Source organism: Citrus clementina, unplaced genomic scaffold (genome assembly GCF_000493195.1).
Source record: "Citrus clementina cultivar Clemenules unplaced genomic scaffold, Citrus_clementina_v1.0 scaffold_5, whole genome shotgun sequence".
Taxonomy (NCBI): Eukaryota; Viridiplantae; Streptophyta; class Magnoliopsida; order Sapindales; family Rutaceae; genus Citrus; species Citrus x clementina.
This window is the reverse complement of record NW_006262201.1, coordinates 41271152-41293046: the sequence shown is the minus strand read 5'-3', so window position 1 is coordinate 41293046 and position 21895 is coordinate 41271152. Positions and strand designations below refer to the sequence as shown.

The 21895-nt window shown below is 32.3% G+C and overlaps 1 protein-coding gene and 1 long non-coding RNA gene across 3 annotated transcripts; both read left to right on the top strand.

Annotated features, from left to right (window-relative positions):
* The first annotated feature begins 4484 nt into the window (after positions 1 to 4484).
* LOC18042516 lies at positions 4485 to 9230 on the top strand. 2 transcript variants are annotated; one of them, XR_002905146.1, is made up of 6 exons: positions 4485 to 5337; positions 6146 to 6372; positions 7677 to 7818; positions 7899 to 8072; positions 8196 to 8339; positions 8724 to 9230. It is a non-coding gene; the product is annotated as an uncharacterized LOC18042516 (long non-coding RNA). The 2 variants fall into 2 exon arrangements; XR_002905145.1 differs by having other exon boundaries at positions 8187 to 8339.
* Positions 9231 to 16017: 6787 nt separating this feature from the next.
* On the top strand, positions 16018 to 19423 carry LOC18042741 (transcription factor bHLH110). The gene is made up of 7 exons (XM_024184610.1): positions 16018 to 16410; positions 16855 to 17521; positions 17880 to 18014; positions 18130 to 18195; positions 18432 to 18497; positions 18968 to 19027; positions 19136 to 19423. The coding sequence occupies exons 1-7, from the start codon at positions 16262 to 16264 to the stop codon at positions 19286 to 19288; spliced, it is 1296 nt and encodes a 431-aa protein (XP_024040378.1). The 5' UTR covers positions 16018 to 16261; the 3' UTR covers positions 19289 to 19423.
* The last annotated feature ends 2472 nt before the right edge of the window (positions 19424 to 21895 follow it).

Genomic DNA, 21895 nt, shown 5'->3' with positions numbered 1-21895 from the left:
GACAAAGGACTTTACTTTGCCGCGCAAGTTCGTGGTTTCCAGTCATAATAAAAAGAACCTTTTTCCTTTTCCACAAAGAGTTCCAGTCTGGGAGAGTGTAATCAAACTTATCATAATACCCTGATGGGCAGTCGGCATTGTATTAATTTGCAGAAAGATGTGGACTTATAACACAAAATCATAAAAAATTCCTGCCTTCAGCATGCATTAAAACCGAAACAGAATCTTAGACAATATTTGATCACATAATCTGCAGAACATTGCCCTACCGATTAATGGAAGGCAGGCAATAACAGTTTATTTTTTTAAAATAACTTCACACCCACACACATATTACAATGTACCGCACACTAGCTAGGCCCCAACTAGATCACTTTTATAGACCCGCATGAGAGATTGACTCATCTGAATAAATAATTCTTTCAAAAGAAAAAAAAAAGAAAGGAAAAAAGCGGAAAAGAAAGAAAACTAAAGATTCCAAACGTAACGTTTGTGCTTTGCGGTTGGTCCACATTTTCGCCCACGATTACTGGTCACATACTTATTTTATTCTCTGAGCGTGCTTTTAAACCAGTTCTTTGATATAATGATCGATAACCAATATTAATTAGTGTAACCCTACATATAACTGTCTCTCCCACTTGATTCTATTGACTTCTGGAGGGATTTTGCCATTGACTCGGCTCAAGGTGAAAGTTAATTTCACACGGATTTGGAATATCCTTTTGAAAGAATTAAGAATTCATCTGAGAGGCAATTATTACATGAAACTTTTACTGGGGGTACTTGTTGCTTTGTCTTGGTGAGGTGAGATCAAAATCCAGGTAGTAAAATTCAATTAATTATAATTAACACGTACTATAATATAAATAATTTTGGGCCCTGCGTTGGTTAAGGATTTTGGGCAGGTGAGATATGTTTCCCGTGAGCGAAGAAGTCATTTTCCTTTCGTTGATGGAATGGAACAAAGGAACTGCCCATTGCACCGAACGTGGATCAACTATGGTCAATTCCTTGAGACATTAAATCAAAAATCATGCCCATCTGATTTTCTCTGTCGTCCTAAAAGTGACAAACCCTCATCTTTTCTTCTCTCTTTTTTATCATCTATTGCGTCACTCTGTCTGGGCTAAAACTCTAAAAGCGTTTCGGAAACTACAACTGTAACAGGTCCTTTTTTGACAAAGTTTTGATATGTTGCGTGGACGTGTTTCGGGTAGACGTAATTTCCGAGTTTTGTATGCCTTTTCTGGCCTTCATTAGCTTAAAAGATAAAGAAATGGTTGTTATTTGTGACTCCACAAGATTATTCATTCTACACTTGTGCTGTGTGCTCTCCATTGATTTTTTTTAAAGAACTCTCTTATTTGAATAAGTAAAACGATTTCGGTATTTGCAGAGAGACTATTTGAAGTCTGATTTGTAACAACTCCGCACTCTAACTTAATTTCAAAAGCATCAGAGAAGATAAATGATAGAACAATTAATATTAGTTTAATTAAAAATGTACAACTTAATTTTGTCTTTGTTATTTTGTGTTCTTCATTCAATCAGTACTATTGTGTTAAAATTGTGACTCCAACGTTTACTCATTTGAGAAACCAACCAACTACTCATAGAGTCACAGTTAGGATTGATGGGTAAAACGACAAATATCAACTTAATACAGTCAACAATAAATCAAGACTTCTATTATCTTTAAATCCTAATATAGGATCGATAAACTCTCAAAAACTACTCACGGTTTAATTAATTTATTATAGGTCATAGTATAACTTAATTAAGACTAATTTAAGCCTAATATTTTCTTCATGTTTGCAACCTTTTTTTTTAAAAAAAAAAATAGTTGAGCTTTTAACACTCCTCTAAATTTGTTATAATACTCCTTTTAAATTTTATTTTTTAGAATACCGTATTTAATTTATTTAAAAATAAAAACATATATGAAGCTAAGGCAAAGTAGCAATGTATGTGGAGTTTATGATATGGGCGTAAAGACAAAGAATATAATAATACAAAAAAAGATGTGCGTGATTGAAGTTTGAATTATTTGTCATTTTATAATTTATATAATTTTTATTAAGTATCGAGCTATAAATATAAAAAGGTAATTATTCACCGACCATTTTTTTTTATTTTTTAAAATACATAATTTTTTTTTATACAGCACTCCACTTGAAGTTAACATTCTGTTCACTCATCTAATTCCATTATAATGCAATTAATAGATCAAATAAAATATTAATCAAATGACATTTTTACTTCTAAATGTAAAATTATTATGTTGTCTAAAATAAATGCCAAAAAAAATATGAATATCATTTAAAATTTCCCTAGTTCAATATGGCACCGTTGAAACTCTGCCAAACTTTCGTTCCCGTCCTTGAGCCTTGAACAATACAAGCAAAATCATTTTTTTAGAAGAAACCAAGGATATCAATTAATAAAAGAATTTAAATCTAACCGAAAAATCCTAATATCCTAACAGATGTCCAAAAGCAAAAGAAAAGAAAAGAAAAAAGAAGAAACATAATCCCATCAAGAAAAATGAGATGGACAGATGGCAACTAATGTTGGGGCTTTTTTTCAGTTAACTCCTTCCTCAACCTCTACACTTTCCCAGAATCACCAACCTTGTAAAACTACAACACAGCCAACTTCACCTTCTTTTTCTGCTTGATCTTCTTGGGCTTGGTGTATGTCTTCTTCTTTCTCTTCTTGGCCCACCACAAAGCCGAAGCACCAAGTGCAGTGTCGACTACTTCTGGTTGTTGTAGTCGACCAATGTTCATAAGGTATTTAAAGTTTAATTTTTCTATTTCTTTTAGGAGATGTGATTAGGATTTGATTTATTTGATCTTTGTATGGAGTGATTAATAGATCTTATTCTTTTCTTTCGGTTGACCTTTTTTTGTCTCCCGATCGCATTGTCTTTTTTTCATTTTTCTAATTTTTTTTTTTTTGCATTAAACGAAGGCTTTTTTTTATTCACATAAATAATAATTTTACTTCTATGATGTCAGTAAAATTCTAACTTGTATTACCACAGAAGTGGAAAATTGAAGAGAATATTAACTTTAGGTGGAGTGTTAAAAAAAATTATTTAAAAAAAATTAAAAAAACAAAACAAATGTTGGTGTATAATTGCTCATATAAAAATGGGCTTTATAAGAGTTTTGATCGGTGATTAGGTTATTCGTACAATACGATACGAAAGCTTATTCGTATCCGAGGCTTCTATAGCACAACATATCAACGTAAGCTGTGTTGGTTTAAAAGTCGGGCCCATAATGACTCATTTCTAGGGGGGTTTCACTTTTCAGTCTATTGGGAAGCATGATTCAACTAGTAACACTGAAGGCTGATTCGCTATTGTTTTCGAATTGTTGTTTTTATGAAAAAAAAAATGAAAATAAATATTATTTAAAATAATTTTTTTTAAATTTAAAGATATGTCTGGTTTTTTTATAAAAAAAATTCTGATAGAAAATAAAACACCTTCAATAGAAATATTTTAAAAAATTATTATTAAAAATAATTTCACTAACAAATATTAATTAATATTTAATCATTTTTATTATTTAATTAGTATGATTTTTTATTTTTAAGAATAAATTGCGCAATCTTGTTAATTTTATTATTTAAAGAAATATAATAAATTCTATATATTAAATTTAATAATATGAAAACCTAATATTATAGTTTATTAAAAAATTATTGTGAGATGGATATAAAATAATAATAATAATAAATTTTAAAAATATAATATAACAAAAATTATAACAACTATAAGGTGGCGTTTGTTTTTTAACTTAATGACTTAAAGTGACTTAACTTAATTAATTAAGTTAATTAGAGGTGTTTGTTTTTATAACTTAATGAGACTTTTTAGATAATTTTGACTTAATAAAATAAGCTAATTTTTTTAACTTTTTACTTAATGGAGAAATCTGAATTCAGTTAATTACTTGTTAATGTTAAAAATATCCCTGTTTTATAATTTATTTTTCATGTCTATCCCAAAACTCATCTATAAATATTTACCCCACATAAAAATATCCATATTTTTTCTTTCTTATATTATATATGATAAAATTTGAAATTAATGGTATTTTATATATTAAAATTCTAAAATAATTATGTATTCACTTGAATATAATTTTACTTATAAATGTTAAAATATTATAGTATTTAATATATTATTTATTTGACATTCAAATTTAATAAAGATACAAATATAAAATTATATATTTTCAACTTTTTAAGTTGAAAAAAACAAACAACTTAATATTTATTTTTCAAAATTCAGACAAAAAAATAAATATATTATTTAGATTCAGACATTCAGACCTATTCAAAATTCAGATTAATTAAAATTTATTCAGATTTCAAACTAAAAAAACAAACGCCACCTAAGTATAACAATAATATAATATTAATAAATAATTATTAAATCTTCATAAAACCAAGTGAAGAACATCATCCGCCGGAACACGGCGTGTCGCAACGTCGGCACGGCATGAACTCTCAGATTGCCACCGTGCAATCTGGTGCATCAGCTGCTTCCTTTCGCCGTGTTCTCGAAGCTACCCATGCCACCGCTCATAACCGCCGTCGCCCTTTAGAGAAATAGAGAAGAAGAAGACAAGCAAGATTATTTGGGCTTGGTATTCTAGGTTTAGGGTTCCATTTTTCATTTGGGTTTGTTATGATTCAGGGGTTTGAAACCCTAGACCAAGTAATCAAAATCAAATGCATTAAATTATGATTCAGGGATTTAATTTTGCGGATTGGTTAAAGAAGACGGTGATGGATAAGGATGAGATTTGTTTCGGCGATTTGTTTGAGATGAGATTAAATGCCTTTACAAAAATTATATTTCATTTTGCCGTCAATTTTATTTTTCCCCTGCACGGATTCGTTTTACGGTAAGAACTGGGATACACCGCTATTTGAGAATTAAGTCGGTATTAGAGTCAAATTTAAAAAAAAATTGATATTGTAAAATTTTTAAGCAATTAGTTTAACAAGATGACACCTACACAGCGTAATTAAATTATACCTATATAGTGTGATTAGATTATATTTGAAGCAAGGGCACTAATGTAATTGTAATCAGTGAACAAGAAGCAGAGAAGAAGAAGAGAAACAAAGAGGAAGAGTGTAAAAGAAGAAATAAAAATAAACGAAAGAAGAGAGAAAAAGTGAGGTGCGGGATGCAAAATGTCGAAACATCTGCGGGGTGGACTCCAAATTACCCAACTTACAACTAGTTTAGGTTTCGTGTCTGCATCCAAGCGATATTCTCAGTTTCGTCCGTTCAGATTTCAGTTTCAGGTAATCTAACTCTGTCTTCTCAAAACTTTCCTTTTCTATGTGCTTATTCGCTGAGAATTTTCATAATTTCTCGACTTAAATGGTCCCAAAAAATTTCACTATGTCCTTTTTATTTTTGTGCTATTTTTTTTTAATTCATTTCGGCACAAACATTATCATTCTTACTGTATGTACAGGGATACGAATTCCTTGAATGTTAATAACAAATATTAATCTTGCTGTAATACACACGTTAACTCAACTCAGCCTCAATCTTAAATTAGTTGGGGTTGGCTACATGAACCTGCTGCTTTTTTTCTTTTATTGGTTATGGAATCTGATAACTAACAATCTGCCTCTGTTTCTTTGAATTTCCCTAATTCTTATTATGTTTATCCAAGCAGTGTTAATCATTTTCCCAACCTTAAAATTTTAATTACCAATGTGGTGTACATCCAGGGATAGGACAAATGAATATTTTTTAAAGAGTCTTTGCCAATTCAACATCAAATAACTCTCCCCTTTGATAAATTATAAGCCCATTATTATGAACATACTGGTTTCGCCATCTAAAAACATGGCAAAGTACAACAAAAATTTCTCCTGACATCTACAACAAGAAGTTTTCATGGGAAGGAGTTATAAAATGGTATGTCAATTCATTATTAGGATTTGATATCAAGCATTCAGCTGCTGGCACCTATAAGAAATCGACTGGAGATCTCTGTTCACCCCTCTTTCTTTCTTATGCTGCTTTTATTTCTCTTCCTGAAGTCTGCCTTCTTGTTTTGTGTTGATTTAACATGTGTGTTCTTGTTTTATTAACCAGGGCTGTGTCATCATTTCAATAGATATTTGGCTATTCTTGCATTGAAAAGAGAAAGGGGATGATGAGCGAAAGGCTGCCAGAAGAGCCTCAGTTTTATATGCACAAATGGTACTTCACCGTAGAGAGTTTTCGCCATCTAAGAAGGATGGTATCAGCTTCAAAAAAGATTCAGAATTATGGAAGCTGTATTGCTCGTTTCTGCAGGAGCTTGGCACGAAACTCAAATTGTAAGCCATTTTCTATCATGCTTTGGAGCTATGTTATAATTTGTGTGAAAGTCAATCAGAGAAATTTTCTTCTTTTTTCAGTTCTTAGGCACACATTACATTTTGTTAAATGTCTATTAGGATTCTGTCCCATAAAACCAGGCATTTAGGTTCATAGTAGAAATTTCTCTCTTTTCTATCGGAAAGTGAAAACATGCATGCTTTTATCTGAAACTAGTTATTATTATTTTATATATATATGATTTCAAGTGAATTTAGTTTCATCTTTGATTCCTGGCATGTTTGTGGTTATTGATCAGGTTCATTCTATGCTTGTCTCCTCTGACATTCATATTGTGTGGCATAACACTCTTCTTCTCTGACTAGATGAAAATAAATCTTTTGTTGTTTCTTTCAGCTGGGTAGTTTTATAGTTTCCTGTTATGTCCTGTAGACCCCCTACATGTTGAATGAGGGCTAAAAGCCATTACGCTTTCGTGTAGAAACAACAACCCCCCCCCCCCCCCCCCCACAAAAAAAAACAACATGAGATAATGAATATGCTCTTACAATGAATGAGCTGCTAACAGCTTCCTACTAGTCCTTCTACTTGTTTCATCCAATGATTGACCCTTTAGAAAGGATTTATGATTATTGTTTTGTAGCGTCTCCATAGTCTATTAGCTAAATTTTCTGTAAGAGTTTCACAGTGCAGTACTTACTTTCAGGCCTCAGGTGATAGTGGCGTGTGCAATGATGTTGTGCCATCAGTTTTATATGCACCAATTACATGTAAAGAATGATAGCAAGTGAGTCCATTTCCATGATTTATACATACATGTTTTCTTGTTTCTCATTATCTAATAAGGGGGCAGAGTGCTGGATTCTAATTTTTCTGGATGAGATGAATACTAGTTAATTATGTAATAGAAAATTGACCTTTACTCTGTTCAGACGTATACGTCTACGTTAGACTTGTATAGCGGATTAGCGGCTAATGCAGGTGCGCTGAAGTTTACTTTTAAATTATTCATAAATAATTTTTATCTCTGCTGTCTCTCTTTGAAAAAATATGTACCCTTGACATCAATTGAGGTTTTAACCTAGGACATAATGTGTGGAGTTTGGAGAAAATGGTGCATGTTTCTGTGTCGACACTGTTTATTTACACAATATTTTCATGCTAAAACGATCATACATTTCTTAAACTTCTTCAAAGTGAAAAATTATATTTTCTTCAGACATCTTTGGTGGAAGATTGATGATGTTTTGAAATTGGAATATTGCTTATACTAATTTAGTCAATGATGGTGCATGTTTTTCAGATGATTGCAACCGTAAGCATATTCCTCGGTAGCAAAATAGAAGAAACACCGTGCATGCTGGGAGATGTTGTTGTCCTGTCGTATGGCTTAATGTATAAAAGGGATCCTTCTGCACCATAGAGAATTAGACAAAGGAGAGTAGGTAGACATGCTTCGTAAACATGCCTACGCTTTTTCATTGCTACCTGTGCCCCTTGCTCATGCACCATTTTTGCCATGTAGGATGTTTACTATAAGCAGAAGGAATTAATCTTAACTGCAGAGAGGCTTTTACCAGCAACGATTGCTTTTGATTTTGATATCCAACTGCCCTACGAGCCACTTGTTGCAGCTTTTACGAGATTGGACCTTGTCTGTGATCTTGCAAAAAGTAGCATGGAATTTCATAAATGATTGGTAAGTACTCTATTCTCTTTAGTTTTACCCAATTTTTCTTGTATATGGTCAAGTTAAGATTCCATTTTGGACCTTTCTTTGTTCTTTTTTTTTTTTAATTAATGAAACTTGAAGGCTTTATAGGGCACTGTGCTTGCGCTAGAAACCCCATTATATTGAGCTGGCTCCATGTTCCTTGCTGCCAAATTTCAAAAAAAGTGAAGCTTCCTGAAAATGAGGAGAGATCTTGGTGGCTGGAGTTTGATATTTCACCCTTGTAGTTAGAAGGTTTGCTGCAATTATCTCATTGCATCTACTTGTTTTGTTTTTAGGGAAAATTTTAACCTGTGTTTATGTGTGGGAAGCATTAACAGTTGTTTTAGAAATGTAGAGGTAAGTAATATCTTTCATGAAATTAAATGATGTTGCATAAGTAAAAGGGTTGATGAGGTTTTAAAGTAGATTTCTATCGTACTTAGTATACCAATGCTTCTTATGACAAGTATTGAATCCGACACACACATCTTTAGATGCTAGGAAGTTGGTTACATTTTTTCTGTCTTTTTCAATATGTGGCACAATAGTTATCTATATGAGTGTCCTGTGACGGTTTATTTCTTTTCCACTAATTGATTAGAATCATTGTAAGTTTCCTTTCTCAAATTTTACCAGAGGTCATTAAGCAGATGCCCAAGTTGTTGGAACAGGACAAAACAAGCTCTACGCTGTAAACATGAGAAAGCCACTCAGTCTACAGATTCACCTGGAAAGACCAGTATTAGAATCCTGCAATCATGTGTTTCAGATGGATGCATTGCCAGCAGACCTTCGAGCCAGGGTGCCGGAGCAAATAATGATAGAGATGGAAAACCTCTGGCTGGTGGAGGAAGCACATTTCTGGGGAAGAAGATTTACCATGTCAAACGAGTAATAGTACTTCAAGCAGTGTTGTTGAGGATAGTGAAGGTGTGAGACGGCGCAGGACAGTGGAGTCTGATCAGACAGCTGCATACAAGATCATTTCTGTTAACAACAACCATATTAAGATAGATGCTAACCGAATTAGAGAGGCATTGAAGAGAAGAAAATGTGATGGGTCTGCAAATAAGAAGCTGATGGAAGCTGTTGAACCTGAGATAGAAGTGAAGTTTGGATAGAAAGAGAGCTGGAAAATGGTATTGAGCTGGAATCTACCTTTTCCTAAAAAAGAACAGGGTATTGTGACGTTTTCACCTATTGACCTTGGACTGGGAAATATAATTTTCTCAAAGTTAGTATTACAGTTCACCTGATGATTGTAGTACACTTAAAATATTATATACCATCTTCTTACATATTAGTTCCTGAATCTTATAGAAGTAGCTGCCTCTTCAATTAATGTGTAGAAGGTTTAGAAATCACATTGCAAAGCAAATAGAATTTCTTTCCTAATCGTCTTGCGTCTAATTAATAAGAAGAAAAAGCTTCCTCCTTTTTTTTTTCATTATTATTCTTTGGAATAAAATGCAAAATGAAATGATACCAAAATTTTCAGTCAAACAAATAGCATTTAAGGTAAAGGTGGCAAAATGGGTTACATACACTTATACGACATCGATACGACACGGTTTTTTTTTTTTTTGTATTTATATTGATAAATATTAACACGATTAGTAAATGGGTTCACACGACATGATAATTCACTGTGTTGGATCACCTTAATAATACGAATATAAATTGATATGTGATATTATTATTGAAAAAGTTAATTGATATAAGTACTAAATACTAAATTAATTATTTGTTTCATATTCATATTATGTTATAAATTTGTTAATGTTATATTTATGTCATATTAATTTATTAATGACTTATTTTCAAGAATAATGTTAAAATTTACTTTTAAATTAATTTTTTTTTATTTTTTGTATTAAATATATGAAATAAGTTTACACGTTTAATAAAAGGATCACATATTTATTTAAATTTACAACAATACAAACCAGATAGGACACGGTCGTATAAATTGACACCTTCAATTAAGGTGATGTTTCTGAGGCTAAGAGCATTTTCTTCTTAATGTGGTTAAGAGGGGAAGAGAGCAATGTGTTACGTTCACCAGCACGACTCTTGCTAATAGAAAAAGGTAAATGTACCGGGGAGTTTTTAGACTTTTTGGTCCGAGAGAACTAAGGATACATTTAGCTGCTTGCATTACATTGTATTGTATTGCATTAAAATATTATTTTTATATTAACCTATGTTTGATTGCAATTTTAAATTACATTTCAGTATACTGAAAAGTTGGTTAATACAATGAAAGGAGGATAAAATAATCTCATAAGAGGATAAGGTTCAGACTTTATTGCATTAAAACATTAGTTATATTTTAAATTTTAATCATGTTTACATTTATTAATCAATGATTTATAAATAAAATTTAATTTCAATTTAATAAGCCCAAATATTTTGTAAATCAATGTTAATTATACATTATTTTATTTTTATTACATATAATCATTTTAATTATTTTACGTTAAGTGTGTATAAAATATTTTAATTGTTTAATCATTTATTATTTACTAAAATACTAAATTTAAAAATAAAATTTAAACAAAACAATTATATTCAATGTTAATAGATAAATATATCATAATTAAATTTAAATTTTAATATTATATTGTATTATAATATAAAATAATTATATTATATTATCATCTATATTATAACATAAACTATATTATAATATAATATTATAATATTTTATTATTTGATGATAATATATGATTAAATTATTTTTATATTATAAAAAATTAATATACAAAAATAATTATTTAATAACTAATGTAAAAAAAATTACCTTAAAAATTTAAATAATATTAATACAAAATAATTTTATATATAATATAATTCATGCCACATCAAATATAGTATTATATTATAACTTAATACAAGATACCATAATGTTAAATAAGTAATACAATGTAATATAACGTAGTGTGTCAAACCTAACGTAAAACATTGGGTAATTTCGGGTAGCCATAAAGAATTACAACGTACAAGCAGAGAAGCATACCGTGAAACCGTGAAAGGGAAAAGTGTTATCGGGTCTGACGATTTGATTGGGATTTTATTCTTCATACCTGTGATGCGAATTCCGTCCTTAGGCCTGTTGCTGCCACCAAAATAAAAGCTTAAAGAATCAAATCATAAGCAGGGTAGGATTGAAACATTTTCCCCATAGATATAACACATGTTTATTTGGTTTTGATTTCATAGATAACATACAGGTTCCTCGATTTTTTATATACATTTTTAGAGAACCAAATTGATCATTCTTGTTTTCCCCTACTAGGGTATTAGGCAGTTGCACTGGTTTAATACAAAGCATTTGAAGCCGAAAGCCAAAGTGGGACGTCAGAGTCTCAAGATCAGATATAGGTCTTCTTTTCACTATATATTGTATGCGAGCAAATTAAAAGAGGGGCAAAATCTGTGCCGTTGTTGTTGGAAAATATAGCATTGTTTTTTCACTGACTGAGAAAAGGAATAAGCTGGTCAGGGAATCGCATAGAATAAGGAAATATTTAGGGCTCAGTGAGTCAGTGGACATGGAAAGAAAAGAAAAAGCATGCCCCCTTGCCCTACTGTTGGATTTTCATGCCCTTGGGCTTCAGAAAGCATATATTCTCCTGTTCCAATGTCTTGTCTTCTTCTCAAAACATCTTTAAATCCTCCTACTTTATACCTCCTTTTAAGGGCTTTGCCAAAGTTTTGACCTAAAGTTGCAGTACTGTATATCATTCATCAACAAAAACGACAATAAATTAATTAATTGCAAAAGTTAACTGATGAACATTAATGTTCAATTTATTGCAAGTAATATATTTCCAGAGAAGGGATAACAGTTGTTGATCATATATAAGATTGATTTTCTATTGAGAACCTTTTTCTGGCCCGCCAAATTAACAAGCTGACATATGATATATGGGCCATTAACAATTAAATTATTATCAATTCTTTGTCTGATGCGGTTCACAGAAAATACTGGGATTGCGCATATACTAATACTGTCTTGAAATTATAAACGTTATGAAGATCAGTACATTAAATTTATATGTGACAAGATGCAAGAGCTTTCCAGAAATGAGGGACTAATTGTTTATACTATCTTCTTGTAATAGATTAATAGACACACTTTGAATATATATTTTTCCTTTTAAATCCCGTAAAGGAGCTTAGAAAATATCGATTTTATATGCACCAAGGCCAAGATATATAGCATCAGTAAAACCTGAAAATGTTCTGGGGAAGCATTTGTTTGATATTACACGCAGCTTCCTTTGAAATATAATCCGAATTCTGAAGTGATGAATTTCCATACACCGACTGTGTTAAAATCAGTTGATCAACTGAAAATTATATTTTGAAAATTAGTACAACTTTACAAAAGTGTATTAAAAATGGTAAATGCCACTTAAGTACGGGTTATCTGACCACGGGTTGACTGGCCACCACCTGAAAAAGGGAAATAGTTTCTACATTAGTGATGGTGATGGTCCCTAAAGTCACCAGAGATAGCTAATTCATAGATTATTTATATGAGATTATTAGAGACAGTGCAATTGGAGAGTAGGCAACTAGCTAGGGTAATCCTTTCCTCATCCTTTTTGTATCTTTTCCGTAACTATATATATTAATTCATGTGTCCTTGTAATTACAATAGATTAATAATTATTTAAAGAAATCCAAATGTAATGCACCCTTCATCTGCAATAGTTGATAAGTAAAACTTTTGCACTGGATGATTTTTTTGGGGGGGTGGGAGTGGGGCTAGAAATTAAACGTATATAATCCTTCTTGTTGAACATCCCATTGTAATTTGAGCTTCAATCTCTGGCTTCAATTATATGGCTTTCATTTAACAATGATTTAGCGGTGTGATTCAATCAAGTTGATGCTTCAAAAGCAAGGAATCTGCAGCAGCCTTGACATGTTCACTGGCTACACATATAGAATTAATGGTTCCATATGTCAATACAAGGCACACAAAAAATGTTCATAGTTTCATGGAAGTGAGAGTAAAAATTAATTAAACAATTTCATTGTAAATTGATGTAGGGGAGCAGCTTTTTTGAATTGAATCTTGGAAGATAGTGAGACTATGAAATATAAAAAAAGGTGAAAGGAAGAAAAAGCTACTGATAAAGAAAATTGAAAAAGTTTTGAAGAAGAATAATAAGGGAGAAAAAAATAGTTAAACAAACAACAAATATATATAAAGGTTGTCGTCTGTGAGATGGGTGGGCGTGCAGCAGCTTGAGAGTAAAAGGAGAGCTAAAAAAGAAAAGCAAAGTATGTAGCTTGCCCATACTCTCATTTCACATTCTCCCATCTACTTTTCGACTGATGTGAACTTTCGTGGGGCTGAAATCAAATTATTATAGCTATTTTTTTTTTCTTTTTTAGTTTTCTTTGGAATGACAGCTTAATCATACTTGTTAATCTCTTATTACGCCTCTCTCTCATTCACAAACCAAAAAATATATATATATATATATATAAAGAAATAGATATTTTTTTTCCTCAGCCTTGTTATGGTCAGTTAGGTTTTCCTTTTTTTAAAAAAAAAAAATATTATTTTACATCTCATTTTTCACATACAAAACTATATTATTAAAGCATATATCAACTCATTCAATAAACTTGTAATTAATTAGTCCACTTATATATTTACAAGTGGGTATGCATGTAACAGTTTATGTATATATGCAGATCAGAATGGCTAGTTCTAGGGTTGCGTCCTTTTGTTTGCCACTAAGGGATGTGGTTGAGAAATTAGATGCTACGATATTTTTCAAGCCCTCGGGCATCATAAATGGAGAAATTTGAAACAAAAACATAAATGCAAGTTGCCTCATCTCCCATAGCCCTGCCGGACCGCATATCAGAAAGAGATTAATGTTGATAAGACATAAATCCAACAATTTTGGATAATTGGTCCATGTACTAATAATATAAATTGGATTAATCCTGTTAAAATCAGTGCTTCACATTCACAAATCAAGGCCAGCATGATGCAATGTGATTCGAATCTCTCCACTTTATTTATATATCTTTTTTTTCTTTTAAAAAAATAAAAAAATTAATATTGGTGAGCCCGCTGAAAGCTCATTTGTTAAGAGTAACTATTTAAAACCAACAAAGTGTTGGCTCCACTGGTAATGGAATCCCCTTAAGTGGCTTGATTGAGTTTATTCCTCAGTTCGAATCGCAGAGAAGTCGCATTTGTTGGGAGAACATGTGTCTCCCGATTCGAGTAGAGACTTTTAATCTGGGTTGTGGTACAAACTTAAAGGTACCTTCCATAATTGAGACGCTCTCCAAAACATCTCGTGGTTAAGAAAAAAAAAAGAGTAACTATTTAAATTTTCTTTTTTTAAAGTTTACAGCGAGTTCTTATTAACTGAATCATTGCTACAGCGACTTCGTATTAATTGAATCATTGCCATCCAATAAAGGGAGAAAGGATCGATGAAGGCATAAATTGCAGCGAAAAAATAAAAGTGCTTTTGCTTGTAATCAAAGCTTGAGTGGACTTTGGTTTGCGAGAGCAGCTTGTGACTGAAGTTTTGCTTACGAAAAAATGAGCAATTCTCACAAGGAAATGTTTCCGGTCGCAAAAATTATGCGAGCACCATGCAGCTTTCCACATTTACAAGGGCTACACGTAATTCATTATTAGCCCGGCTTGTTGAAATTACAAGGTAGTCCACAACCGCCACGCTTTTAAAGTTTCTACCGTTAACGTCACATGGGTATTTCGGTCAATTACGGCCTTCATTATTTGCTGGAAAGTCTATCATTTGCATTTTGTTTTCGGTGCTCGTCTTTGTCCCCAAATAGTTAATCGGAAGGTGTAATAACTAAGCCGTTGTCATTTTGTAAATTTGTATTAAAATTATTAGATAGGAACGCTAAACCGCGCATTTAATACATTTTAATATATTTTTATGAACAGTAAAAATTCTTTTAAGAATTATAATTTATGTAGAAATTCAAATTTATTTGACTCATTCGTGCTGATTAAGCTTTTTCTTTTTTTATGTGGGAATGAAACAAACCATCATAATCAACAAGTTTTCTTTTTTGAAGAGGCCATTATGAACCAAATCGACGGTCTCAATTTTTTTTCTTTTTTTCTTTTTTGGTTAACACAAATTTTTTTTTTGTCTTAACCACGAGGTATCTTGGGGAGGATCCCAATTATGGGAGACACCTTTAAATCCGTACCACAATCCAGACTAAAAGTCCCTGCTCGAATCGGGAGGCACATGTTCTCTCCATAAAGGCGACTTCCCTGCAATTCGAATTATGGAGTCAAGCCACTTAAGGGGACTCCATTACCAGTGGAACCAATACTTTATTGGTTTGGTTAACACAAAATATGAATTAATTAAATTCGATTATTGAGCGGAGAATATTAGAGAAATTAAGGATCACTGTAGAGACCCAGATTGAATTTATATATAAGGAGCTTGAACATGTGCGGGATAATGGATATGTAAGAGACAGAGAGAGAGAGAGAGAGAGCATGGTGGCTATCATTATTTCACGTCTGAGAACTTTGTTGAAAGCCTTGGGATCGAAGGCAGGATCTTAATCATAACATATTGCAACTATAATCATCCTCCTGTAATTGCAGAGAATGCAATAAAGCATTTTGCTAGCCAGAAGAGAGAGTGAGTAGATAATCAAAAATAATTCTTACAAAGGGCTTTTTTTCTTTTCTTTTCTTTTTTTCTTTTTTCTGGTTGCAATATCTTATATTGATCGAAGCAGCTACCGAAAAAGGTGATAAGCCTGAAAAGAAAAGGAAGAATAGTTAATTTTTAAATACTTCTGAGAGAGAAGTATGGAGAATTAAAATTTATTTAAGGCTCTCTCTTCTCTTTCTTTCTTTTGAAGGCTACTTTAAAATGGAAACTCGAAAGAGTAAAGAGAAAAAACTCACCAAAAGTGGCTTGGCTCGCTAAAAGCAAGAAGGTGTGTGTGGGAGTCACCTGATTATGCAGTGTGTGTCTTTGAATATAGCTATAGAGTGTGAGAGGATTCCTACACCAAGCTGCTGGGTTACTAAAATCTAATTCCTCATCATCTTGGGATTTTCGAGTCCCCCCTTTTTTAAAAATATATAAAATAAAATAAAAAATCTTTGTTCTTTTATCATCATGGAGTCTGCGAATCATCAGCTTCGTCAAGACCAGCTTGTTGGGTCTCCTTCGTCGTCTTCTTCTTCTTTACCAACCCCATCATCTTGCTATGGAGTTGCCAGCAGTAGTACCCAAAATGCTTGGACCCCTATCCCAAATGTCACTTTGTGAGTTCCCCACCTCTCTCTCTCTCTCTCTCTCTCTCTTTAATTATCTTTGAGCTCTCTGCAATGGATGCTATTTTTCGCTAGGTAGCTAGCTGTTCACAGTACCATCATGAATTTACTTTAAGATTTGGAATCTCTCTTTGTTTCTTTTCTGATTTGATGTGCATCAATCAGTAACTAAAGGGCATGCATGCCTAGACATCAAAATGTAATTGCTAGATTTTGATCTTCAAGCAACTGTCTCATGAGTCAGGAATATTAATTTAAAGACACACACATACACCCACACTTTTTTTATTTTTTATTTGGAGTCCAAGAATAATGTTTTGGCTTTCATACAGTACATACCAAAATATAAATATAACCACTTACATCAATGTTTCTTCACTAATTTTGTTTGAAAATAATTTCATTTTATTTGTTTTCTCTAAACTGTTTGTGCAGGAGCTCTGGTAACTTCATTTACAATGGAGTCATCTTAAATTCAACGCACAAAAATGAGATTCTACTCCCACCTGCTGCCAATAGTTCGATGATCCAAGAATCTGCCGGCTTGCACTGGATTAATAGTCAGTCAGCTCATGAACACTTTGCTAAAATTAAGGATGAGTTCTCAGATTCGTTTCCGAAATTTACAGAAATGTCAAGCAGCCCCTCCAGTAATATTAATGAAGATTCTGATTTAAGTACCGCAAGCTACTTAAAGAATGAGCAGAAGAATTTGAATGATCTCGGTGACAAGCTATTGCTCAAGGGTGCTATGTCTTCAGGATTTCCAATCAATGGGAATCATTTTCCAGCTGGAGATTTGTATTCAAGTGCCCACAACATTTCAAGTGTTGGAGGTGCTATGCCCAGTAGAGGAAACTTCAGCCAGATTTATCCGAGTATAAATATTTCAAACTTGAGTCAAATATCTTCTACAAATTCAACCAACTTTGACATGAACTTGCAGTTTTTGGATCTGTTAGCATCTTCAAGAGTTAGTGGTGATTTTAGCCAGCCTTCACACGACAATCTTGGTTTATATAAAGAGAGCCTTCCTTTCGGTTGTGATCAGCATCATTTACAGCAATCAAGTCGCCGGCCATCTTGTAGTCCTAGCAATAAAGTAAGTACTGCTAATTAGTCCTTCTTGTTCTTCATGTAGGCAATGTTCAATGTACAAAACAACTCCCACAATACAAATCAGTCATCTATTTTATTATTTGATCGTCACTTGAAAGAGAAGTTGGCTTTTATTGTAAAAAGTTGATAATCAAAATCATGTCTCCAAAAGAATATATAGCGTGCCTTTATCTTTTTGCTACATTAGGTGATGTGTCTGTGTATTGGTGAACTTTCAGCTTTAAACATTTGTGATTAGCCCTTTATCAGAATTTCAGTAGTGCTTGGACCTTTTTATGTTATAATCTTTTGATGATCATTCATCTGACCATCTTTACTACTCTCTTTTTTGAATTGCAAAGATAGCACACTTCATCAATAACAGTGAAATAACAGAGGCAACAAAGCGACACGGCGGTGTGATGGAGCCAAAGGCAACGCAGTTTGCGTCTAAGAAATCGAGATTGGAGTCACGCGCTTCTTGCCCTCCTATGAAGGTGAATGCCAATTAATCAATAATCACGTTCTGTAATTTTGTTATCTTAATGCGCTACTACCGGTTGAGTCTTGGCTCTAATAGTATAATGCTTTAATAATTTGGCATTAGCACAGGTTAGGAAAGAGAAACTAGGAGATCGAATTGCAGCTCTTCAGCAGTTGGTAGCGCCCTTCGGCAAGGTACGTTATTCAAGCTATTTGCATGAAATCAAATTGACTATAGTCTGTACTGAAGCTTATTGCAATCTTCAAATTAAAGGCAAAAAATTAGATCGATTTAATTAAATGTTGCTATTTGATTCAAAAGGAGATTAAATTATTATAAATAGTAGCTAGAATCGGCCTCTTGCAAAGTGCAAAGGGTAGATGACGTACCTGTGGGTGTTTTTTGCATGTGGGGGTGGAGAATATTTCAGACAGATACCGCATCCGTACTACTGGAGGCTATTGGGTACATCAAGTTCCTTCAGAACCAGGTCGAGGTAATTTCAATTCCCAACGTTCTTGTTGAAATCTTTTATGTCCCATTCTGACACATTGCCTTCTCTACGTCATATTTTTACCTCAAAAATCTAACCACCGCCGGTCAAATTAACCAACCCAATCCTTTTTCACAAATTTAAACCCTCTAGACGTACGTAGACAGCAGCGGAGCCAGAGAGCTAGGGTTTCAGTAGGTTACTACATTTCGGGATTATCAACCCTACATTAACTATAATATATATATATATATATACATATACATATGTGTGTGTATTCTCTACTGTGGAGTTTGATTGCCTAAAGTTCTCATTGTCGCATAATATCTTACTGCAACTTATATGTATGTGCGGAGTTTGAGCAATACATCTTGCCATGCAATGTGGGTGGGCAGTTTAATTCATTTAATTAACGTTGGAGTCTTGGACAATTCGTTGATTTAGTCTTAACTTCCTGTACCATGTGTATGCAGACATTAAGTGTTCCTTACATGAAGTCATCACGGAGCAGGCCCTCTAGAACAATGCAAGGGGTAAGAAAGTATTCCCTAATATTGTTACTGTAAAATTGATTAGAATCAAGAGGTGCCATGGTGTCCACGCATGCTAACACAAAATTACTGGTAATTATAATGATTCAGGGCTCGATTGCAGCAAATGGGGATGAAGAACCGAAGCGAGATCTAAGAAGCCGAGGGCTTTGTCTTGTGCCATTATCATGCATGTCTTACGTTACCAATGACGACTGTGGTGGTGGTATTTGGCCACCGCCGAGCTTCGGTGGAGGAACTTAATTTAGTTTTTGTTATTTTCCAATCTTACTTATGGGCAAAACAAACACTGCCCTACTGTCATGCTGATGAACCCTGGTCTGCTACTGCAGAAGCAAATTAAAATTCCTTAATCCTAATGGAGCAAATTTGGTCATCTTGTTAAAATTATTCAGGATGGACCAAGTTTGATCCATTATTAACTATTCATGTTCCTTCCTTGTTAATTTAAACGGAACATTTGATTACTTACATATCTGTAAACAAAGTCATTGATGTTCCACATGTCCTTCGATTCAATAACTTGTGTTAGTTGCCTTCAGTTTTGTGCGTAGACCAGAATAAGCAATCATCAACCCTCTCCTTTTTATCTTTCTCGCCCTTCGGCTTTATGGTATGTAAATAGGAAACCAAACAGGAAACAGCTAAGCAAGACAAAGGCCCAGACCCACGTAATCATGACTCGCAAAAAGGCCCATCACTCTCCGGAATTTTGCAGAAGCGGCGGTGCCAAAGCCAAATTCAGAAACTTTTTTGTCCCCCGTCTTCCATTAAATTTTCAGATTGATTCCTCCAAATACATGTTCAGCTTGCCACTGCAGATTGTGGACGTCAACCATTCAACCAGCAACAGCCTACATATGGTAACAGAACGTGCTAAATGAATTATTTAACTCCAACTCTCGAAACTACCCTTAAACTATTAACCTATTTCTTACAATTTAAAAGCTTAATAATTCTTTTTCTTTCACACAATCACTTATTTATGATAAAGATTTATCATCAGAAATTTAAATCACACTTACTCCTATAAATGAATTTATAGTTTACTTATTTAAAACAAATTATATAAATGTATTCTTTTTCATTTTAAATAATATTTATAACTGATTAAGTTAAAAAATATTTTTTTCTAATACATATATTTAATTCAACAAACTCTATTTAATTGTTTAACTTGAAGTTTCTACTTTCTTAAATTATTTAATTTGAAGATATTTCTAGCATGATAAGTACATTTCTTTAAATACGAGATACCTTTTTAATGTACTTGAATGCAAATATAAAGGGCATAATTATCAAATTACTAGTTTTTAGGCCCGATTAGGATTGCAATTGAAATGGTATAAGCAACTTATTTTATAAGTTTTGATAAAAACAGCATTTGGTAATTTTTTTTTAAAGATGTTTATTTCCTAAGTTTCTTTATTTGGACAGCAGCTTTTAAAAGTAAGTAAATGGTTGTTTTTTATAGGTTACTTATTAAATAAGGCATCACACTTTTTAAAGCTTCTATTATAACGTTAATATTTTAATAAAAATTCAATTATATATTACTTCTCAATGAACCCTAATATACAAATAAAATACAATTTAAATTTATGTCTATTTTGGTCATTATACAACAAAACGGTACTTTTATAATAACATTTACCAAAGAAATAATTTACTTTTCAAATTTACAACAATTGCGGTAACATAATTTACCGAATACTAAGTTGTTCTTTTAATCAGTAGCTTATTTTATTTACACAGTAAACAATAAGGATGGCAAATTATGGGCTTGGAAAGCCCATGTTACTGGTAATAGACTTAAACTCTCTAAAAGCCCATCCAAGCTTAAAGCGGGCGGGCTTGGGCTTCCGTTAATATTTAAATAAATTTTTAATAAAATTGAAAATTTTAAAAACACTAAAATTAAATATGATTATTTAATACATAATAAATTAATAGTTCAATACTCAAAATACTAGTAACACAATATAATAAATTATAAATTCAAATTAAAAAAAAAAACTATCATACATACGCATTCAAATAAATTCAAAATTAGAGCTATTCAGTATCCAACCAAAAAAAAATGCTAGCTAATTCAGAGAAAAAATTAGAAAAGATAGGGATACTCGTTGAAATTTAGCCAGTTTCTATGAGGAAATCATATTTTGACCCCATATTTATAAATATTAATATTATATCATTGATAAATCTATCACTTATCCATTATGGTCCCCATCAAACCAACATCCCCTTTACAACCTTGTAATGTTTAAACTATTAACCTAATAAATAGTTTAATCAAACTTAATAGTTTGATAAAACTAACGATCAATAAATAAATAAAGTATAAAAGAACTAAATTAGTACAAGATAGAGACAAATATAATTAAAGTTTAGTTGTGATCATGTGAGTAGCGTGTTTGTTTTAATAACTTTTAAGTGTCATTTTTTAATTTTTAATTTAATTGAAGGTTGGGTTAAGTTTTTTTAATAAGGCCTTAATTTTGACTCGAATGTAGTCGGACCTTTATTCATTGATCCCTAATTCAACATTTGACTCCTTAAATCGGTCTGAAGTACTAAAAGTTACGGTACGAGGGTCTGATCAATTGGACCAAGGGCCAGGTCTGTTTTTTGTTATCCCTAACAACATTCATTTATCAATGCTTATGTATTATAAGAAGGAGCAATCCTAGCTTATTAAATATATTTTGTGGTTGCTTTCATCTAATCAAATAATTGAGATTGTTACCTATTTTTCTCCTTGAATAGAAACCACATTATATTTTAATTACATTTGAATATAGGATGTTCATCTAAAAGAAGATGCATGCATAAGCATTATTCAACAAA

Excerpts from the sequence above, each read along its gene's own strand:
- LOC18042741 (XM_024184610.1), top strand. The coding sequence starts at position 16,262 with ATGGAGTCTGCGAATCATCAGCTTCGTCAAGACCAGCTTGTTGGGTCT. Across the intron at positions 17,522-17,879 it reads CTTGTAGTCCTAGCAATAAA|ATAGCACACTTCATCAATAA; the intron begins GTAAGTACTGCT and ends TGAATTGCAAAG. Across the intron at positions 18,196-18,431 it reads TGGTAGCGCCCTTCGGCAAG|ACAGATACCGCATCCGTACT; the intron begins GTACGTTATTCA and ends AGAATATTTCAG.